The 21,851-nt window shown below is 42.8% G+C and overlaps 1 protein-coding gene across 1 annotated transcript in view; it reads right to left on the minus strand.

Annotated features, from left to right (window-relative positions):
- The window catches only part of CNNM2 (cyclin and CBS domain divalent metal cation transport mediator 2), a 121,179-nt gene that overhangs the window by 15,518 nt on the left and 83,810 nt on the right, over positions 1–21,851 (minus strand). Inside the window, 2 exon segments of the mRNA XM_050898669.1 lie at positions 1,352–1,489; positions 8,865–9,008. Of these exon segments, the coding sequence (XP_050754626.1) occupies positions 1,352–1,489; positions 8,865–9,008 (282 nt within the window).

A 21,851-nucleotide genomic window follows, 5' to 3' on the forward strand; every position in this document is an offset into this window, starting at 1 on the left:
CTAAAGATACTATTCTCAATTTAGAACAGAGAAACCAAAACTGTAGCTTTCATCTTATTTAGCAGTGGGTTCACAGACAGACCTGGATTTAAGCTACACAATCCTTTCATCCACAAAACAAGTAGAGAAGCAGCACTGTAAGACTATGTCTGTTGAGCAGGTGTTTAGGGAACGCCATCAAGTCTTGTACCACTACATGAACAACGCCTTGCTTGCTGTTAAATCCGCATCTTCCTGTTGAACCGCTTCCTTTCACCAAGGACATGCTCACGTGCACATGAGCCGTCGGAGTCCAAGCCTTTTAAGGACTTACTGCCCCTCAGCTGAGATGTGATAACCGATCAGGTACATGTTTCTTTCAAGTCACACAGGCAAAATAAAGCATGAAGGCGGACTAGGAGCATCTAGGCAGGCAGTTACTGCATCTTAGAGGAGGGGAAGTACTAATTTCCAACTGGAGCTGGCAAACTTGAGACAAAACAACTTTATCATTTTCAACCCATGAATATATGTTGAACATAGCAGTGAAAGACGCCCGTCTGAAAGGCCTGCATGTGAGAAGTCTTTCTATGTCAAAGAGAGACAGCACGAGCAATAGGAAGGTATGTTTTCCACAAGCTCTCCTGTTAACAGGTCTCATCTCTGAGGTGAAGGGACCAACTTTACGACGAAAGGCAATATCAGCTGCAAGAAACCATTCAAGGCCCTGGCCTCTCTGCCAGACTGCCCACCCAAGGGCTAAAACATCAGGGTGTTCTGGGATGGAGACAACTGTCCTCTGAAACCTGAAGTCATCAACGGAGGTCACACAAGCCAGCCAGAAATCCATTTTAAAAAGTACAGTTCAACCGCCTGTGCAGTCTGCATTAAATGTGTCGGGAGAGTTTTTCACTTGGAGTCAAAAAGTCTCATGGAACAGGTTTAGACCTTCCTGCAAAAAGTCCAGCATCTCTTTCTGGAGAAGGCGCCAGAGTGCAATTACAGTCAGCTGGCCAGTGGTATCGAGTCCTCTTTGGTTTGCTCCCTGAGCTCTTCCTAATGGGGTGTACTTGCTAGTCGTTAATCTGACGGACTCTAGACATGCAGTGCGGCACTTGGCATTCATCCTTACCTTTCAGACCAATTTAAAGTTACTGGTCCACCCCTGGTAAATGTCTCAGAGGGTTCATGCCGACACTGAACACAGGAGAGGAGAGAATTTAAAAAGAAAAACACAACAGTGGCATTATTTGTCACCCCACAATCCAGCCTCCCTTCCCGCCTGCACTATCCCACCCACCTCACCGGCCTTTGCTGACGAACTGCCTCCAAAGCTCTGGCACGATCGCAAAAAAAGATAACCCGCACTTGCCTGTTGCCAGGAACCGGTGCATTGCCAGGAGGAGCTGCGGTGATATTTTAACCTTCATCTCGCTGTCTGTCTGCTTGAAGGCAGAGAAGTCCTGCTTCCTGTCCCGATGAGCTACTTTCTTTTTCGTCTTGTTATCAGCTGGGGAAGGGAGGGTGGGAAAAGAAAGGAAGGAAGTGATTTCTGTTAGAACGGGGTCCAACACGAACTGCGCTGGATGGAGTCAGCCAGGACGGCCACGCAGAGCACAGGGTGCAGACAGACCCCTCTGCAGTACATGCAAAGCCCTGCTCATCGGCACGCAGCACAAACCAGAAACAACCAGCAAGCTGTGCTGCGGGCTCATCCAGCCGTGAGCCCCTGTCCTGCAGAGCCAGGCACCCACAGTCTCTGTCACTTCAATGGGGAGAAAGTCTCTGCTTGCAAACATCTAATTGCAGAGCAGCTCTGCATATTACACATAAGGTGCGTGCGCATTTCTAGGTGGGGAGGAGGAGTCCTGCTCAGTGTTACTAATGATCAAAAGGTGTTGTTCTACAAGAATATCTGTGATAGCTACTTTTTTCATATACATTCCTTAGAAAATTCCTAGCAAGTACATAGACTAAATATACAATGACTTATTTCTTATGCTGTACCATGGTTTCACTGACTCTTCACAGCTTTGGCAAAATCCGCATGCCTTTCGTCCAAGTAACTCCCAAAGTCTAGCATATGCAGTTTCTTTTGTCCTGCCCAAACTCCAGCAAAGACTGGCAAGGTGTACAGCCTGGAGGTGGGAATCTCTGGCTGCTTTACAGGCACTGAAGCCAGAATGAAGTACAGAGTAGCTTCAGGAGTTCAGATATGGGAATTTGCCTGCTAGTGATCCTGGACTCCTGTCCTTTATTCAGCTAAATACGTGCCACTTGGTTCGTCTGTGTCTTAAAACAGGCTCTGTGGTGGGGAATCCCTGTTTGTGAAAGACAACGTGAAAGGTGGAGTTGCAGAGGCACAAACAACCCAGCTATTACCATCCACCCACTGAGCTAATCTGCCAAAATGTCTAGGAAACCAGGTCAGCAGAGAGCTATAGGCATGTTGGGGTACGGTATACATCAGTTCCAGGGAGAAGAGGTCTCTGCTCATATGGCAGAGTCTTGCTCTTCTCTGCTGACACAGTGTGTAAGGCGGCATTGGCTATAACCAGCAGAATGCTGTCAGACAGCTCTGAGCTCCACCGTGTATTGCAGGAAACCCAAGTCTTGAGGCAATTACTGCAAGCCCCTCAGACCTGAGGCACGGCTCAGGTTCTAGGGCCTTAGTGGGGAAAGATACTGAAAACACTATAGCTACTTGTCTATCAGACCCCTAGTCATTGGTTTAAAATGACTGGACTTCTGAGGGACCACAGGCAGTTCTGGCACATTGATTCACTGCAGAGAATTCGGGCAAGAACACAAAGAGGTGTAAGTGAAGCTAACACTGTGAAACCTCACGCATACTCCCAGGTAGCTGTTGCCAGATTTTGGGTTATGCATGCAAAGATGATTAAAGTGATGTACCATAGCAAGGAAGCCGCTGAGATCTGGAGTCCTGTAGGTGTCCAAATATATGCTACAGACTACATAAGGCTCAGAGCCGTTGAGTTTGGGGCTTGGAAATGCACAATACTGGTAATTAGCAGATTTCTAGAAAGATTTTCCATAGTCACCTAGCCTTTTAGATATGAATACATTTAGATCCTCAACTTCCCATGGACAAGCCTCCATAGGACTATCACAGACTCAACAGCAATACTGTACTGACAGTAATGTAGCTACTCTAGATATCTAAAGCTCATTCTGTCAGCAGTGCAAATCAGAAAATTTGAGATACTTGTTCCCAAGCACATGGAGAAGAACAATGACAACCCCTGCCCTTTTTCTTCTTTGAAGCCTCTTACCCTAGTAGTACTTTGCCCAGGACCTGGACTACATCAGGGACTGCAGTTTCTCTTCCAAAAGCAGGAGTAGAAACCACCCAAGGGAGTGGTTACAGACTAAAACCAATCCCTGCCTTAGGAATATAGTCTGAGACAAACCTTATCTGTACTTGCAGCTCAAGGAAAGATGGATACCAAAGCAATAGAAAGTGAATAGGAGAAAAGTCCCCCAAAAGCTCTCACTAGGTCCTACCTCTTGTAAGAGGTAAGAAGCATAGAAATTGTGCTTTTTCTGAAAAGCTGAGAGAATGCCTTTTTTTACAATGCTGTGGCTGAGATGCTTTCTCACAAGGAGCTCCGTCATTGCTCTCTTCAGGGAGGCAAAAATCACCATAAGTACAAGTTTTGGCCCTGGGACAGGGAAACGTCTCTTCAGCGGGGCAGTAAAGCACCTCTGTATTTCTCCTGTGAATGAGCTGAACCACCGCAGGCTTCACACTGCACTTCTGGTACCTGAAAACAGGGCCAGCATCACACGATGGGAGGATGCCTTAAAACTTTCCATCTGCATCAGTCATCAAGGTAAGAGACCCAGGCTCTAAATCAAATGATGGGTGATTTCAACTCCTCCTACTGTTTCCTTGGCAGCTTGTCCAGAAACCTTCCCCCAAGAAAAATGTTATACAGTGAGAGCAGAGCCATATGGCTGAAAGCCATTATCTTGGCTTATTTTTGTAAGGGATGGTCTTAATTGTTCTTTGCTATCCAAACAACTTCTGGGCTTCTTGCAAGACACAGGAACCAAGGATTGGATGGTGACAGAAGTAACTGAATCTGGACCAGCTATTTCCTGTCTGTCCTTTCTACAGTAAGTGAGAAGGAGACCTGGGCACTGAAGTTATCTTGGCATGCTGAAGCGATCTCTGCTTACAGAGTGCTGTGATGCTGTTTGGTTCTGCAACATGAACAATGTGATGCATGAGGGATACCCTCAGTATAACGTTTGGTGAGACATCAACAAATATTGCAACTATCTTCAGTAGGTTCTCGGAATATTTAGACTTTTCCTTCAAATCAAAGGCAGCAAGGCTGACTGTGAGCTCCTGGGCTGAGGGAGAGAACTCAGGAAGAGGAGGGGTCCAAATACAAGTAAGGTTGTGATCTCTCTTGTAATATTCCTGAACTTCCAGGCCTGATGCAGAATACCACAAATGATTGCACGACTTTCCTTGAAGGAGCCAGCTTGGACTGGAGACAGCTAGAGAACAGGGAGTTCAAACCTCAGATCACCCTTTCAGTTGGGCGGGCAGGCAGGCAGCAGGCTGACAAGCGCTGCAAATGCACCCAGACAATGTTCTGGGAAGGTTCTTGTTCTCTTCCTGTGCTCCTTTGTGTCCTTTTGTCTTTCGGACACAGTAGACATCTGCAGTGAGCTCCAAACAAAAGAATGAGGACAAAAATATTTTATCAAATGGAAGTGTGGTTCTGTCTGGCACACAAGAACTGTACAAGGACAGAGACAAGCAACTGCTTGAGATGTGCATCTATCAGATACTCCAGGAAAAGAAAGTACAATTCCCAGAGGACTAGACTCACTGACCCTGTGCCTATTCTCAGTACCAGGATGCCCAGCCCAAGGCAGTCAGAGGTGGATGCCAGAGTCTCACTCAGCACACACCCCACGTCCCCCTCCCCCTCATCCCCCCAGTGATTCACACACTAAGGCTGACAGCCTATGCCCCACACACTGCACAGGTCTTTTTAAGCCTGTGAGTTTGTTTCATTTTAAAAGAAAGGTTTAGGAATTAACTAAGTTAGTTTTGCCAGTTCTTTTTGTCTCTAGCTGGGAAAACCAGGTTGCCCTGTGTATCATGCATGTTTTAGCCACTGACAAAAAGGGCAACTGACAGAAAGTCAGTGGGACTAAACCTGAAGCTCTTAAACAGCCTAAAATAGCTTCCCGTAAGGATGCAGCTCCTGCAGCCTACTGGTGCTAGACAGCAGACGGTTAGCAAGTCCACAGTCCTAATGGCCAACAAGGTAAAAGCATCATTTTCTAACGGGTGGCAACCACCTTGGTATATGTAAAAATTAGATTCCAGCTACACAAAGCTCTGCTCTCCTGGCATAGGACACTGATGTACACCATGCCAATATCTATAGGTCTTGCCAGACAATCGGCATTGCAGAACCTTTTCTATGTTGCTACACTTTCACTGGATGACAGTGGAAATACTTATTAGGCCAAACAATTTTTATTCCCGTAGCTCCGTGGTTTAAATGGGAGAAGTGATACAGAGTTTACTAGCACATATATTTAACATACTTATTTTGACAGCTGTTTGGAAATAGGAATGTTCGGGTAAGATGTGGTCTTCCCCCTCAGGGAAGTGACTTGCCAAGGCTAAAAAAAAACTCATTAGGTGAAAGCTATTGCAGCTGCAGTAGTGCAGCTCTAGCAAATGTGCCCCATGGCCTGGCACTGAATGCCCCTGCAGCACGGGCTTGCCAGGGGTCGTATTCGCTGAGACAGACTGCTGAACAGCACATGGGTGAGGACGTAAAAATGCAATGTAAGCTGATGCTTACAACCAGACTATTTATCCGCAACATCAGAACACATGCACAAGGGTGTGTTAAGGTGTTTCATTTGTAGAAAAATCCCAGCTTTTACGTAGGGCAAACCCTCTCTGAATCTGTATGCATGAAAAAGAGTAGCATTCCGGTTGCACTAAGGGGATGATTAAACTCGCCTTCAATTAGAAAGAGTTAAATACGACAGGCCACCAGTCAAACCCGGGTCAGAACGGTGAACTCCATGTTCCTGAAGCAGACTGCAGTCTGAGGCCAACACAGAACATACAGCTTTCTCTCTTGGGCCTCTGAGAAGGTTGAGAAATGCTCTCCCACCATGGCTAGGGCCATGGGAGTGCAGGATGGATCCCTGCAGTGCATCAACCATGAAAAAATGTTCCAAATTTCCAATACTAAGAGCCAAATGCACTGACAGCTCTTCATCGTGACACTGGCTGAGACGTAGTCAGAGCCTACCTATGTCATGACAGAAACCTCTTCTCTCCACCCCATCAGCATCCCCAATACAAAGTGTCATGCTCAGAAGTACTCAGTCTATCCAGATGTTGATAGGTCAGACATATTTAACAATTTTTCTTGCTCCCATCTTCTCCTTGCTCCCAACATCTCTGCAAGCCATAAAACATAGCAGACTAGAGCAATCTGAAGAAATACCACACATTTATTGGGCATGCAACCCTTGAGAAATTCAGCTGCAGAGCTTCAGCAGTGAGAGCAGCTTTCAGCAAAAACTGTAAATATACAATTGCTTCTACCCTAACACAGTTCAAATGGATTTTCATGGAAACAGCAGAAAGGCACAGCTCCAACCCCAAGGTCAGCCATTTCATCAAATTTCAAGTTTCCATCAAAGCAAAACAAAACATTTTTAAACTTCAGAACAAAGGCGTAACAATGCTGCCAAAATTTTTCATAAGGTCTACTTTTAACTAAACACCTAGCATAGAGCAAATCAGTCCAAAGGTTTCAAGTTAGCTTGGTCTGAGCTGAGCAAGCCAGCATGGTCTTATAACGAACAGCATCAGAGAACTCTAGTACTAGATGGGGTTACTAGCACTGACACACTAATATCAACATCAAAAATGAGCTGCCTTAAAATATCATGGACAATAAGGTACCTTCAGTAAACCCAAAGCATGTTCCCATCACTATACCAACTGGAAGTGGTTACAGCACATCAATCTGCCCAAATCCAAAGCCTATCACATTTTCTGTGATCCTTGCAGCTTCTCTGGATTTCTGCTCTCTCCCTTACTGCTACAGTTTCCTTCAGTCTAAATAGTGGAATGAACTCCAGTGCTTCATAAAGAAACTAGAAGTTCATCTTCATGGTACTTAGCAGGAGTCACCCCCTAAAACTTCCTGCATCCTCCAGGAAGCCTAGGAAGTGAAGTTTCCCTCCTGTTCTGAACCAGGAATTTTCAATAGTAAAACCCTCCCAGGAAGGAGAGTTTCAAATGAACTCATGTTCACCAGCTCTATTTTGTTAATCTAGGAAGTCTTCAGATAGTAAAATTAAATTCTCGTTTCCTTGCCCTCTAACATGCTATTAATGGTCAAAGCTTTTTTTGTCCTGAAGAACAAGACAGCATGATCTATGTGGCTTCTCTTAACAAACAAGGGAAAAAAAACATTGAAAAGCATATGCAATGTCTTTTCATTTGTAGAAACATGGAAATAAGTCAAAGGTGATGAGACAAAGATAGGATCTTTTTGGAGTATAAAAGAAAGTCTGAATTCACCCTGTAAAAGCATTATATTGTAACTGATTACCCCAACAATTCATTTGTGAAGGTATGAAAAGAAACCGATACTAACTGGACTTCTGTGATTTGCATAGTAATTAGACTGTTTAGCATATCGTAAAACACAACTGTGATTTACATGAACCTTTGGGCACATAAATACTGGTAAAATACTGACCAGCTACAGAAAGTAGTTCAGGCAATAACAATCTATTAGGAAAAGTAGAAGTATGTCTATCCCACAGTGTAAAGTGCTCATTTGGCATTTGGCTTGGAGGGAGGATAGAAGATGCTTGCATTGGCCTGAAAAGGATGCTGTAGAAACACTCAGATTCCTTTCAGGAGGAAAGAAAAAGAAACCAAAGGATAGCTGAACAGTGTTAAACATATTTAAAATTATTATTTCTATTATTTCTATACAACAGAATCTAGAGACATCCTTGTGCTACATGTGAACACATAGTAAAAAATAGCATCTGCCAGCAAGTGATCAAAGCACAGATAAGACAGATGAAGAATGACAGAAACAAGTCCCATATGCACAGGCCAGATTGTGCAGATGGGAAGAGAAGCAAAGACACTTTAGGTAACTGGCCAAAGACCAGACAAACTCTAAACTGGGAAAGAAGAGTCCAGATCTCTCAAGTCCCAGGTAATGGTTGACCTGCAGCATCACCTCCCTCAACATATGTCAACACAAATGAAGGAAGAGCTGTACTGAGTGATAAAAAGAGGAGTCATTTAGGACATGCTGGTTTTCAGCCCTGGAGAAGACTTTCCATTCTCAGGTTTTCTGAATGAGTGACAGAGAGAGACTCTAAAGAGACTCCATTCCCCTTCCTTGAGGCATGGTATTTGCCTGCCTTCTTGCTAAAGTATGGTAGTGAACAGACTACAGGCCCTTGAGGCAGAGAGAGGTTAGGGGAAAACATGGGAAGCAGTGAGCACTGTAACAAAGAGGTTTAACAAGGCCACTGTGGTGGAGAACAGCTAGCAGGAGGGACCAGATTGTTGCAGATGTAAACATTCTTGATGGAAGGGTCAAATAAAGAAACCTGTCCTGTTTCTGAATTGATACAGCATAAAGGGGTGAGGTGCCCATGTTGCAAAAAAAAAAATTACTTTCACCATCTGAGGGATCTGCAGGTCATTTGACCATTGAGATTTTAAATCAGCAACTTAACATCTCTCAAAACACAGCTATTAAACACAACTGCTGCTGGATGGAGTCTTCCCTCTCGTCCACAAACAAAGTGCAAATATTTCTACTCACTGTATAGATCTGTTTCATCCAGAATTTCAGACTTGATGATCTCTTCAATCACATCTTCTAAAGTGACAATTCCCAGGACTTCATAAAAAGGATCCCCTTCTCCTTCATTGTTTACTCTTTGTACTATAGCCAGGTGAGACTTGCCTGCAAGGAGACAGATCAGCAATTTAGACATTTTAGAAATTCCTGAAAGATCAGAAATTATAGCAGAATTAGAGACACACAGGTATAAATAAAAAGACAAAAAGGTTGGTGTCAGGCTTCATGAAAAAAGAGGCAAAGTTTAACAGATGCTTAAAATCATAATCTGATTTCTGTCTGAGAAATGCATTCCTGGGTCACATAAATCCACCTAATGCACTAAAGGAGAATGGCTGAAGAGATCAGTGTTCTCTTTCTAATGTCTTTCCCAGTGAAACGGTCACCCTGGCATTGAATTCATTATATTATCTTGTCGACAGTTGTTCCACTTCTTGTCTCATGCATTGGCAGAGGAAGGCCAGGCTGGAGCCCTCCTTTGCAGCAAGCTCCCGTGGATGTTCTCCTCAAGCTTGGAAACAACAGCAACAATGGCCAAACCACAGAAGCACGTGGACAGGGTAGAGCCGGGGAGAAGAGGTCAGCCCAATCCATGAGTTTCTCTTTTTCTCCTCCCTCCCTCAAAAATTATTTATTTAGACATGCTCCATACAGAGGGAAGGGCTTATTTAGAAGTTAATTAATTAAAATATTCAAAGTGACAGTGCGTGATCAACAAAGAGAAAAGCTAAGATGCGATATACTAGTGGCTCTAAAGATCCCTGACCTATGCATCATTCACAGTGTATTCTACAAATCCTGAAGTCCTTTCTGCCACAGGAATAATAATAATATCATGACCCTTCGAATCCGCTTTGATATCCTTGGTTGCCAGTTTCCCTAGCTGCCATTGAAAGCCAGTCCTTTGTAAAGCTGTGTAAAAAGTAACATGCATTCAAAGGGTTCACCAAATACAAGTGGCATTTTGAAGTATAAATACAGCAGGTATCAATATGCTTTCTGAACTATCAGGAGGTAGTTAACATTGTCTCACATTCTTCTTTGCTAGTCTCAAAAACGATACTTATCGCCATCCGTGGAAGATAACCAAAATAGTTCAACTTTGCTTAGGCTCCTTTATAGGCAATAATGTCTGCATGTTTTAAGATTCAGATTATTAGACTAACAAGCATTCAAACTATTCCAACCCAGACTTACTCATGCTTAAAGAATGAAAATATCCTGAACAAATTAGACAAGGGAGGAAAACTTATCAACTACTGATATAAACATTGCATCAGGTCAAGTCAATTCACTTTAGTAAGTTTTTCACATCTGCTTTCCCAGGGACCCAACATAAGCAGTTAAAAACAAATTCTTAGTGAATGCTGTCTGTCGAAAGTTAAATTCTTTTGCTATTCCCAGCTTGTGATCATTTAAAAGGAATTTTCCAAAGCAGGGTCTAATATTAGACTCAAAATGAAGTTTCCATTCCACTTAGGCGATATTCTCACCAAAGTAACTACTGCATAATCTGATTGTCTTGGAGCTACTCGTTTAGATGCAGATGGACATACTTTAAATACCAACTCCACAGCACTGCTGAGTCTTATCTTGAGGAGACCTTATTCTACAGTGAATTAATAGAAAGATGATTTGTGATTTTAAAGGATCAACATTCATATTGGACTGAAAGTCTTTCACTGTGCCAGGTTTTATTTCTTTGCATTCCTTGCAAGACTTTCAGCTCTTTTTACCGCTCAATTTAAAAAAAAAAAAAAAGGTGACTTCATAAAAACTTGAAAGATTTAAGTACTATTATCATTGCTGTTCCCCTGTAACACATTACTCCAATTATACCCTTTCATCAATCTAACGATGTTCGAGAAATACTGTGGCACAAAAAAATGTCACACGGACAAACCAAATATTGTAATTTATTTCCCAGCGCCTGCTCAGATATTAGTATATTTACTTTAAAGTCAAAAGGCATGACTCCTTCAAGAACCGTTTCTATCACAGACCAGAGCAGCTCATTTGCACATGCTCATTCAGATGCTAATTCCCAAGGATCACCGTTCTCACACATTAGTAAGTGGTAAGAGTGCTCAGATCTGTACAAGTGGGTAAAATAAAAAAAATAACAAACAATGCTATCAACTCATTGTTTCAGCTCTGATCAGAATTACCAAATTACAGCCTTCTCCTCCACTTCTGTACTGCCTATGATAAAGCTGAACTAGGTGATAACATTTTACATTTTGAAAAGTACAGTCTGTCTAACAGTGGAGTCCTGGACACATCTACAAGCAATGGGAGAGATTTATGGAAATGGGATTGGGGAAGGACCTGAGGGGCTGTAATACCATGGGAAGTTGTGCACGACTTTCAGCCACAAAACCAGTTACATGCCCTTTCCATCAGGGTGGTCCCCACCAAGAATTTAGGATCTCTAAAATACGTTACGCTCTCCCCATTTTAGCAGCTGCAGCACTCTGATCTGACCAACAGTACCTAATGTGAGACAAGTGACCAAAATCTGTACCAGCTACTGCTCTCTTATGCAAAGTAAGCTGATAAGGAATTAGTTATGGATGGGTATCGGACATTTTGCACTTTCTACAATGAAAAAGAAGGCTAGAAACATTTTTTCTGGCTCTGCCATAATCTCTGATTTTTAGTTTTTTTATTTATCACTCAAAGTATCGAGACCATTGAAACCTGTTATAGTTTAAAATGTCATTGGACTTTTTGGTGGGTAGCATCAATGTTCAGCTCTACCTTCATTATTAAACTATATGTTGCAGAGAGTTTATCTGTTGAAAATAGATAAATTATCCAAATGCAGGCTGACACTAACCTTTCTTCCCTCTTGACTGTCAAGTTTTCCTGTTCCTGACTTTCATGAACCCATCGCTTTGCTGGGGTCAGATGAATTTAAGCCAATCTAGTCAGGCTGCCTCCAAAAGGCTGCCTTTTGCTCCCAAAGTCTTCTCCTTCCTTTGCATTGGTTCCAATGCTCATGCAGTCACTTGATGAGACAGACCAGATCCGAAAATTACATTTCTTGGGTCTTTGCAAGTTAATTTTGATTCAGATCCAATAACCTGCCAGAAATCATCAGACAGTGGAACAAGCATCGACACTGGTGACAGAGGTGTCACGAAGATGCATTCCCGGACTGGCTGCCCTCTCAGACTGCTGCATAGATGACTGCAAAATATCCTCCACGTATGGAAGTAATCAAGGTAGAAAAGGCTAAAGGAAAAACCAGAGGAGCGCAAAGACTTCTTTATACATCGTAAAAGAGCACAACACAGCATGTGCCCAACTTTAAAAGTGGCCTGTGAGTAAAATAATGACTCCTCCGAGTGTTTTAAATAGAAATTGGCTACAGCTTTATTCAAAGACTTTATCAGGCCACTGGTATTTGTCATACCGTTTTATTCAACTGAGAAAGAGAGGTTTCAACTGTATTTTCCACTGCTAAGGACATACAATACATATCCAACGAGGAGCTGAATAAAGTAAACATCCAGGTAAGGAAACCTGGACTGTCCGTAGTATTCCCAGGGCTTTGAGAGCAGAACACAAATTAAACAGAGAGAGCAAGCATGCATGGAAATTATATAAATAATTTCTATACTTCACTGATTTTCTGGCCACGGTCTCTAACCACACTACATCTATGACATTAATCCTTCTTTAATCACTTGTTTTAAGTGTTGATACAATGAGATTTAGCAAGTAGGCAGTGCTGCAGCACTGCCAGATCTGATGATAAAGGCAGAAATTACCTGAGTGATGTGTAATAAGCAGCACCAGGAGACAACTGTGTGCAGTGCTCTGACCCACAACTCCTCTGTGGCCACAGGCAGGCAGCGTTTGCTTTCTGCCTCAGCTTCCCCCATCTACAGCAATGGTTAGTAACATCAGCAAGAGCCTACGGAGCTTATACGCGTACACGGCTTGAGACACAAGTTGACACAAATGCTAATCTCTCAGTTACATTCACGGGCAACTCAAAGACCAAGGCGTTTTCTTAAAAGCAAATCCAGTCTCATCCCATTGCTTAAAATCTTGCCACTCAGCTTGGATTTTGCTCTGTACCACAACTTCTGATTCATTTATTAAGCTAATTAAGAAACATGAAGATGCTTAGTGAAATCCGCATGAGTCAGTGAACCTAGAATGAGCTCCCAGGAGTCCATGTGATTGACTGACCACGCAGAACAGCACTGGAAGAAATGCTTGAAATACTAATTCTCTTACAGTACCTTGAACATTCCTTGAAAAAGATATGGAAAAAAAATTTCACCCTTTGATCCTAACTGAGACATTTATACGTTTAAAGCAAGGACATCAAGAATATTGCCATGCAGTTCAAACTAGAGATGAAAACATCTGACCAAGTTCAACATCTGCTCTGGTCAGTACAGAGGGTCTTGTCAATGTGAAGAGTTTTGCCATATGCAGAGAGCTGTACCCACCCCACTCTCACAGGCCACTTCCCCACAGACACACAGGCGGAAGAAATGGGCTGACGGGAACATTATGAAGTTCAATGAATGCAAATGCAAAGTCAGGAACCTGGTACAAAATAACCCCCATGCATTGGTACTGGGGACTGACCGGCTGGGTCTGCAGAAAAGGACTCCATGGTCCTGGTGGACAAGCTACACGAGTCAGCAGTGTGTCCTTGCAGCAATGAAAGCTAACTGCATACTGACTACATTAGCACACATGCAGCTAGCAGGTCAAGGGAAGAAATTATTCCCCTCTATTTGGCACTTGTGAGACCACACCTGGAGTACTGGTGTCCAGTTTGGTGTTCTCCAGTACAAGAAAGACATTGACAAACTGAAGCAATTCCATTTGATGGATGCTAAGATGGGCTGGCGCTGGAGCCCACCATGCACAAGGAAAAGCAGAGGGAGTTGCATTGGTTCAGTCTTGCAAAGAAAAGGCTAAAAGAGGGGTCTTACAAGTCTTTACATACCTCATAGTAGGCTACAGAGAATACAAAGCTAGATTATTCTTGGAGCTAGATACTGATGGGACAAGAGGCAATGAACACAAGTTTCAAAAATGGAAACTCTCCTCAAACAAGGAAAACTTGTTCCTCATGAGGATGGTCGAACACTGGAACAGGGGCCCAGAGGGGCTGTGAAATCTCCATCTTTGGAGGTATTCAAAACTCAGTGACCTGAGCCTACTTCAAAGGCAGCCTGCTCCGAAGCGGGGGTTGGACCAGATGACCTCCAGAAGCCCCTTCCTAAATTATCCTGTGATTCTAAGAGACATTCAATGGAGGCCTGACTGAAATCCAAGCCCAAACTTCATTTCTGACTTTTCATTCCTGAATTTCTGCTTAGGAACCTAAAAAAACTGCAAAATTTTCAGTACATAAGGGTGATATGTAAAGACAGCAAGTAAGTTTTACTGATCTGGAATGCCACAATATGGCCTTGTATGTGATCAAAAGTAACAGCAAAATGACACTACTAGCCAGACTACGCTGCAGAAAATTATAATACTGCTGGCATAGTTTTAAAGCAAAAGAGGGATCTGAGGAAGTAAGTGGTCCAAACAGCAGAGATGTAACTCAGGGGCTCTCAGCAGTGAGCAACAACCTATACGTGATGTGTATAAGCTTATATCATGAGTAAGCAACTAGAGATGCCTCTGTTTCTGCAGAAGGAGGTTTATGAACTTAGTAACTGGGAAGATTTGTGTGTGTTATTTCCCCCACACAAGAAGCAGATCTCACTAAAGGCCCTGAGTTTCCTTTTATTAACAAAAAATCAGTGCTAAATCAAAGCTATGGTAGACATTTATAAAACAGAGGATTCCTGTTAACTCATTTTGTGCTAAAACTAGAATCAGGCTAGTCCATTTTTGTTAAAACCAGTAATCTGAGTCCATTTGCTGTTGGTGAGCACCATGGAACGTTAAGCTATAACCTGTTTAATATGCCTACAATGACATGGAGAAAAATCCCAGGAGGTGTTTAGCTGCCCTTGAATTTGCTAACTAACAATCTGTGCTTCTGAAAAATCTCCTGGTTTATTCTTATGCGACTGTTTTGGTTTTGACTGATTTCTACAAAGGTAAACAATTCGGTTTGTCAGTGAGATTCACAGGTTCAACAATACATTATGCAAAACAATCAATTTTAAAATGTGTTGTATAATTTAACCATTAAAAACAACGCTCTCTAGAATAGCACTGCCTTGCAAGCAATTATACCTAAGTAACAAGTGTTTTCCTAAATTTCTTTTCTGCAGCACAGTTCAAGGATATTAAATCTCTCTTCTATTAGCAGAAACTTGCATTCATGCTGTTTGCTTTTGCACTTCGATTATGTTCAATGCGGAAATCAGACTGCTACTTTCTCCCCCCCACCACTTACTGGTGTACGCTGCCTTTGGGTTCACAACACAACACCATTCACAGAATCAAGAGAAACCCAAAACTTCTGCACAAACATAATCTAGATTTAGACTAGTCTTTTTAGATCCTGCTCTCACAATTTTTTAATATATATTTGGGAAGGGAATCCAGTAACTAACATTCATTTAATACAGGCACATGAAACTCATCCAGACCCTCAAGGAAACGAGCAAAAGTATCAGCGCGACCACAGGGAATACGGTGATTCTTCGCCTTTAAACTAGAGAGCTTACAGTCTCGTACAAACATCAACTAGAAACCACATCAGCCTTCACAGGAAAATAAAAAAATAGTGCTTTAAATAGATTCTTTGTGTTAAAGCCTATTTTAGTGGGAGGACACCAAAAAAAGGAAAAATTAGGGAGAGTTTCAGAATGACTTCCTGACAGTGAATTGTATTTGTAAGGAATACTTTCCCAAGGGAAACAGCAGAAGCTCAGTTACTTGCAACTTTGAAAACTCCACTGGACGAAGCTCCTAGAAAGGACTCAATAATTCTCCGCTGCCCTGTGGCAGATGGAAGAGAAGTGATGAGCTAACATTTTCCATCTCCAGCAGCCTATCACTCAGTGTAGGCGCTCCAACTCAACTGCTACTGCCTACCCTTCAATCCGTTCTGGTCAGACCTTGGTGAGAAGCACGCTGTCAAACTTAATTTACTTTGCTGCTGCTTCTAAGAGTGAGAACATAGCTCTAGAAAGCTGCTACCCGCTGCAGCTTTACATGCAACTGAACTGAACCTGGCAACAAATTTGGATCAGAAGCTGAGAAGTCACCATAGGTCCATGAGTAAAAGAAATTAGCTGGGAACCAGAAATAACGTGAGAGTAAGGAAAAAGGTCATTTCAACTCAGAGCTCTGCTATCAAAGTGGAAATCTTAGGGAAGAATCAGGAGAAGTGAGAACATTTAGGGAAAACTATTACCAGGTGTAGGCAGGCAGCAAGAGCAGAGAGGAAAAGTTTCAGAAACTCCTTGAACATTAGTAATGATTCCCTTGCCATGGACAGTGTGCCAATGCTTCCCAGTCATGCAGTCCTTATCTGGTAGGGAATTTGGGCTGGATATGGCTGGGACTGACAATAACCAGGGTCCACAGGGGTGTAAAATGCACTCCACTAGCTGGGCTGCTCTCAGAGTTGGCCAGAACATCTGATTTCAGCCTGGTAAATGGACAAACACAAGCTGCTTCCCAAAACTGGAAGCTAATGCCCTAGAGAAGTATCCGCTGGATCCAAAGTAGGAGAGGAAGAGATGGAAAACGTAATGCTTGAGAGAGAAAATTCTCCCAAAAGCAAAATGTTTTTTGACGCCCCTCTGAGGCTCTAACCTGAGTACAAGGTTGTGATATCAGGACACTGGTGGCTTGAGATGAGAAACAGGCTGGAAGTTTAAAAAACAAATCAAGGAAGCACTTCATGGAGTGTAGCAAACTAAAGTTGATAGAAGAGGTGGCAACAATGAGAAGAGAAAATACTGAGTCTGGAGAGAGACCTATCACTATTTGGGCTAACGCAGAACAAAAAATTCAGATAAAATTTAAGGCAAGCAAACAGAATACTGAAGTCATTCTTGGTCATGGTTCAAGTCTTCCACACTAGATTCAAAAGATACTGAAGTGTGACTTATGCTGATGTGATTTCCCCTGTGCCTCCATTTCCCAAGGCAAGTAATGACCTTTTGGAAAGAAGTGTAAGAAATGCATCTCCTTACTGACTTGCACCTCCGCAGCATGGTCAGCAAGGATTTTTTCTTAGTGTTCACGGACCCTAAAAAGGAGCCATGCTAATTTTATTACTTCCCTGTTTGTTCAAGATTGTCCCCACTGATTTCAGCATTCCTTCAGGGATGAAGAGCGGGCACCAGCCAGCAAAAATGCAGCCAGCAGAGGGAGCGCAAAACCTTGGGTTTGCTAAACTCAAAGCTCCAGGTCCTCCCCAGACCTCAATCCAGCAGCGAGCAGATGGAGAGGAGAGGTCCCGGATTCTGGCATCGGTGGGGTCTGGGTGCTGGCCTGCTGCTGAATCTGGGCAGATCTCCTTTGAGAGATGTATACTTCAGCCTGGGACTCCACAGCAACGACCAACATCTGCCATGGCCTGTTCAGTGTCTCCTGTAGCTTTGCATTGCTGCCATGACTTGTGCCCACCCCACCTTCCTCCCTCTCCCCTACCCTCGGGGGGGACAATTTCTTGAGCCCTTCATAAGGGCACAGGAGAGAAACTGCCACCTTGTTAGTCTCCTCCACCACTCCACCTGTCCAACAGGCTGCTTCCACTAACCAACAGTTAATCCACTAAATAAAAACAAGAACCTCAAGACATGTTTACAAGCAACAAAAATAGAAGTCAACACAAAACAACAATGAACTCGAATTACTTTGATGTTCAGGAAACCAAAACACGACACCAACAGAAACAACAGCCTTGTTCTGTATCATCACAGCCAAAAATCCTACTGATCTAATCCTCCCTCTAATCCTGCCTCCCTCAACTCCTAGAACAAACTGAGTTTAATTTGGGGAGCTTCTAGATTTTGGCATCTACACCATGAGATTTTAAATCTGACAAAGGTAAAGTACTAGAAGGTACAACAGAAACATGTTTGGACATCAGGAGGAGGTTAGCTGAGGCCAGCGTGCTTACATAAGGACCTAAGCCGTGCTGAGAGCAAAGTGTATGAGCTGAAAAGGAAGAGCAGCATCTTAGGACTGTTGGTCTTGAAAGGAACTGGTGGCTGGATAAATTCTCTCTTTTTTTTTTTTTATTTTTTTATTACCATCATCAGCTCCTGTAGTTTACTTTTAGCTGACTATTCAGGACATAAATTCAAAATGGTTCTTGTGTTACCAACATCTTAGATCATTAATGTTCTATTTTAATGACCTGTTTTACTTCAGGCCATTTATATCACATGCAGTTTGCAATTCCAGCAGCTCAAAACCCCGGCTGGTCGATGGCACCGTCAGATTTTTCAAGCTCAGGGCAAGGCTTTCTAATTTATATTGCAGCAGGAGCCAGCGGAAGCTTAATGAAAAGCTACCCTGTTAACTTTCTAAACTGGTGACAACATCCTTCACCCAGCAGGATTTATACAACCCCAGAACCACTTACATGCGCACGCTTTCACAGCGAGCGAAGCCACGGGATAAACATGCCTGTAAACACAACCAGCACCAGTGACCTTGACTTCACACAAGCGCAGGATCGGGGCCATGTGAGCACTCGCACTCTGACGCTGCACATTTGTTTCTCTGAAACGTAACACGGGGCGCACCGATTCACGCACCACGCCGGGGCAGCCGCCATTACAGACCAACTTCCAATTGCGTCAGCAGAAAACAAAGGATATCGCAGCAATTTGAAGGCACAAGAAACACAGCCTTCTTCTCCCACTGGCTTTTTGTTTGGGTCAGGTCCCACGAGGTGTAACGATGCAAGATCGGCTGCTGCAGAACTGTGTATCATACTGTCAGCAAATTCAATGGGAAGGGGGGAATATCCTCTGGCTGGAAAGCAACTCTTAAAGACTAAAGGTATGGCACATCTAAACATAACAAAGTGTCAAGACAGACCCAAAGCCACGGATCAGAGAACCTCAACTGGAGCAACCATTTCCAACCTTCTGAAGCCACCAGCAGCACCTTCACTCTGCTTTGGTGCAATTTTAGCTAACAGCACAGAGCAGAGCTGAATCCTAGACCCATGCCTCTTCATCGAGAACATGTACAGATCAACAGTTATGGATATGAGGTGGGGTGGAAATCATTTAAACCACCCAAAGACGTGCTGAAACTGTCTGACACAACAGCAAACAGACAGAAGAGCACCTGTGATTTCAGAACTGGGAATCACAGATACCTAACTGCCTGCAAACTGCAGGTTTTTTGCAAAATACTAATACAATAACGTATAGAGGGGAAAAACCCCATGATTTTGCATTTTGCTAAGGATTTCAGTAGATTTTATCTTGATGACATGTTACTTTAAAAGCCTATCATGCAAAGAGGCCAAAGAACTAGTTCAAATGCTGACTCAGCATCTCCAGGAAAAGGAAAGATTACAGTAAACTGCTTTGTTTGAAAGAGTGACAATACTGATGGTATATTTGAATGCATTCTTAATATTATTGAAGAACAAGTGTAGAATGACTGGCTTTGTTCCTAGGAGTTTTCAATTACTCGTGTAAGATTTTCAAGTCTACTAGAACACAATATCATCTTTCCATCCACACAAGACAAGATTAATTTTCTCAAAAATGGGATTACTGGGTCAGATTTTAGATACAGAGACTTCAAAGATCAATCTCTGTGGCAATTACACTATGAAAATTTTTAATTACTGACTTTATAAAGCAACTTTTTAAAGTTTCTATTTGTGAACAACCATCTAATTAGTGTTTCTTTGGCCACCCTGCATAGCCCTCTGGTAGGCTGAGTTTGCCCAGAGCTCTTGAAGGAGGAAGGAAACCTCTCAGATAAGACAGCAAAGCCTTGCTCCTTCAGCAACTGCCACTGGAGGGAACTGGAGATAAGGTGAAGAGGTAGCCTTGCCCCTTGAGCAACAAAACACTGGAGATAAAATGAAGAGGAGAAAAGGAGTCTAAAGCAGGAGACTGAATTTGTGAACTTGCCACCACTGGTTTTGCTGTGGAGTTCCTTTACGCCAGAAGACTAAGGTTCAACAGGATCTACCCAGATCGTGAAGAAAATCCGTTTGGAACTGAGACCACAGTCTATAATGAGTAACCAACAGCAGCTACCTTTCACAGGTCTACTTTACTATTCTTTTAAGCAACTCCTTGATTTATTCCAGGTGAACCTGTCCCCAGATTTTACTAAAATATTTTGCTACAGTATTTATCACAATTTTCCTAACCCAATGACAGAGACATTAAGCATGGCATTTGAGGAAGCAAGATGACAATAAAAAGAATTAGTGGAGCGGCTGCTCATTGTTTTATTTTAAAATTCAGGCCAAAATAATTTCAAAGACGGCACATAAATCAGGGTAGCTCAATAGCTTTCCAGCTGCTGGGTGTGGATGACAGGGGATGACATGCAACTCACACCTACATTACAATATTATTCAAATTCTTCTTGTCAAGTATTTACCATAAAGTGATGTGATATTTTAGTGACGTAACAGGAATTCTGCCAGGGTGGTATTTCTTTCATGATCTGCCTGTTTAGCTCAGGGAAGGTGTAGTGGAGTCAACCCTGTTTTCTTTGGTATTCTGCAGAAGTCTCTATCATTATTTTAGCCCGATCCAAAATGAATCTGAACTTATTTGCTCCCGAATGACCTAAGTACTTAGCTTTAATATCACTGACTTCTGGGACTTCGTGTATTTTGACAAATTTACTCCAGAACAAGCTTTGTGGCATAACTTCTCATAAGGAACGGGGCTTTTGATCTAAGCAGAACACTTTTTCATTCAGTCTCCTCTGACAAGGGACAAATCTCTATTGTCTCTTTAAGACCGTTCACCTTGTTTGTAAATGTGTGTGTCAGAGTGTCTCTATGATTTTATCTAAGCCTAGGTTCCCATACTTTTCTACTAACACCATGTAATAGCATTGCATCAAGGTATCTCAGGACAGCAAGAGCTCACAGGGGTCCATCTGAATAATCTGCTATGTACAGCTATGATCCACTGACCTGATGTACCCGTCTCCTTCTGCAACACTGATGAGAGTTACGGTAAAGCACAACTCCACAAGCTAGGGAAACAACCTCAATTACCATGGTTGAACCCACTGGCACAGGTCAAATCAGCTTCCCTTGTGAGGGCAGATGGTGAATTAAAACTCAAGCAACCATACAGCTTTGCCCACAAATCTGTGCCCACACTAAAAGCGCTTGGACAGTGCACAATAGCAGCATCCCTGCATCCCTAAAACCCTCTGACCATGGAAATGGCCTCAGAGCAATGGTGTCCTATTGTTGTGACTTCTGCCTCGCGTTTGTTTATTTTTAGCTAGGATTGGGCTGAATTCTTCTATGTCCCAATAAACACTAAAGTAAACCAGCTCTAACTTCTGCTAGAAAAGACATGGGCAACTAGGTCACGCAACATATATACGCACACTTTACTGTTATTTTGCATGACCGCTTGTAAATCCAAACATTCTGGGTATGCCCATACAAAAAAATCAACATGAACCCCAACCAGAAAACCAGTCTACTAGGCTCTGAGGACTTGCCCTTAAATCTATAGTATAAACAACAGTATTTATCTAGCATATTAACAATAGCAGAACAGATGCGTGTTGCTGTATGTGGTTCACAGAAGGGGCATGAGAGAGTTTGTAAAAGCTAAAGATTCACAGCCACACACACACACACATATACATATATATATATGTTTGGGGGTTTTGTTTGTTTGTTTTAAACAGATGGGTCTAACATTTTGTATCTTTCCCCGCTGCAATACCCTTACTTTCTCCTGTTGATCTCCTACTGCAATAGCAACACATCCGCACCTTTCCCCCCAGACCCTTTTTTGGGGCCCGCAA

This window comes from Gymnogyps californianus, chromosome 6 (genome assembly GCF_018139145.2).
Source record: "Gymnogyps californianus isolate 813 chromosome 6, ASM1813914v2, whole genome shotgun sequence".
Lineage (NCBI taxonomy): Eukaryota > Metazoa > Chordata > Aves > Accipitriformes > Cathartidae > Gymnogyps > Gymnogyps californianus.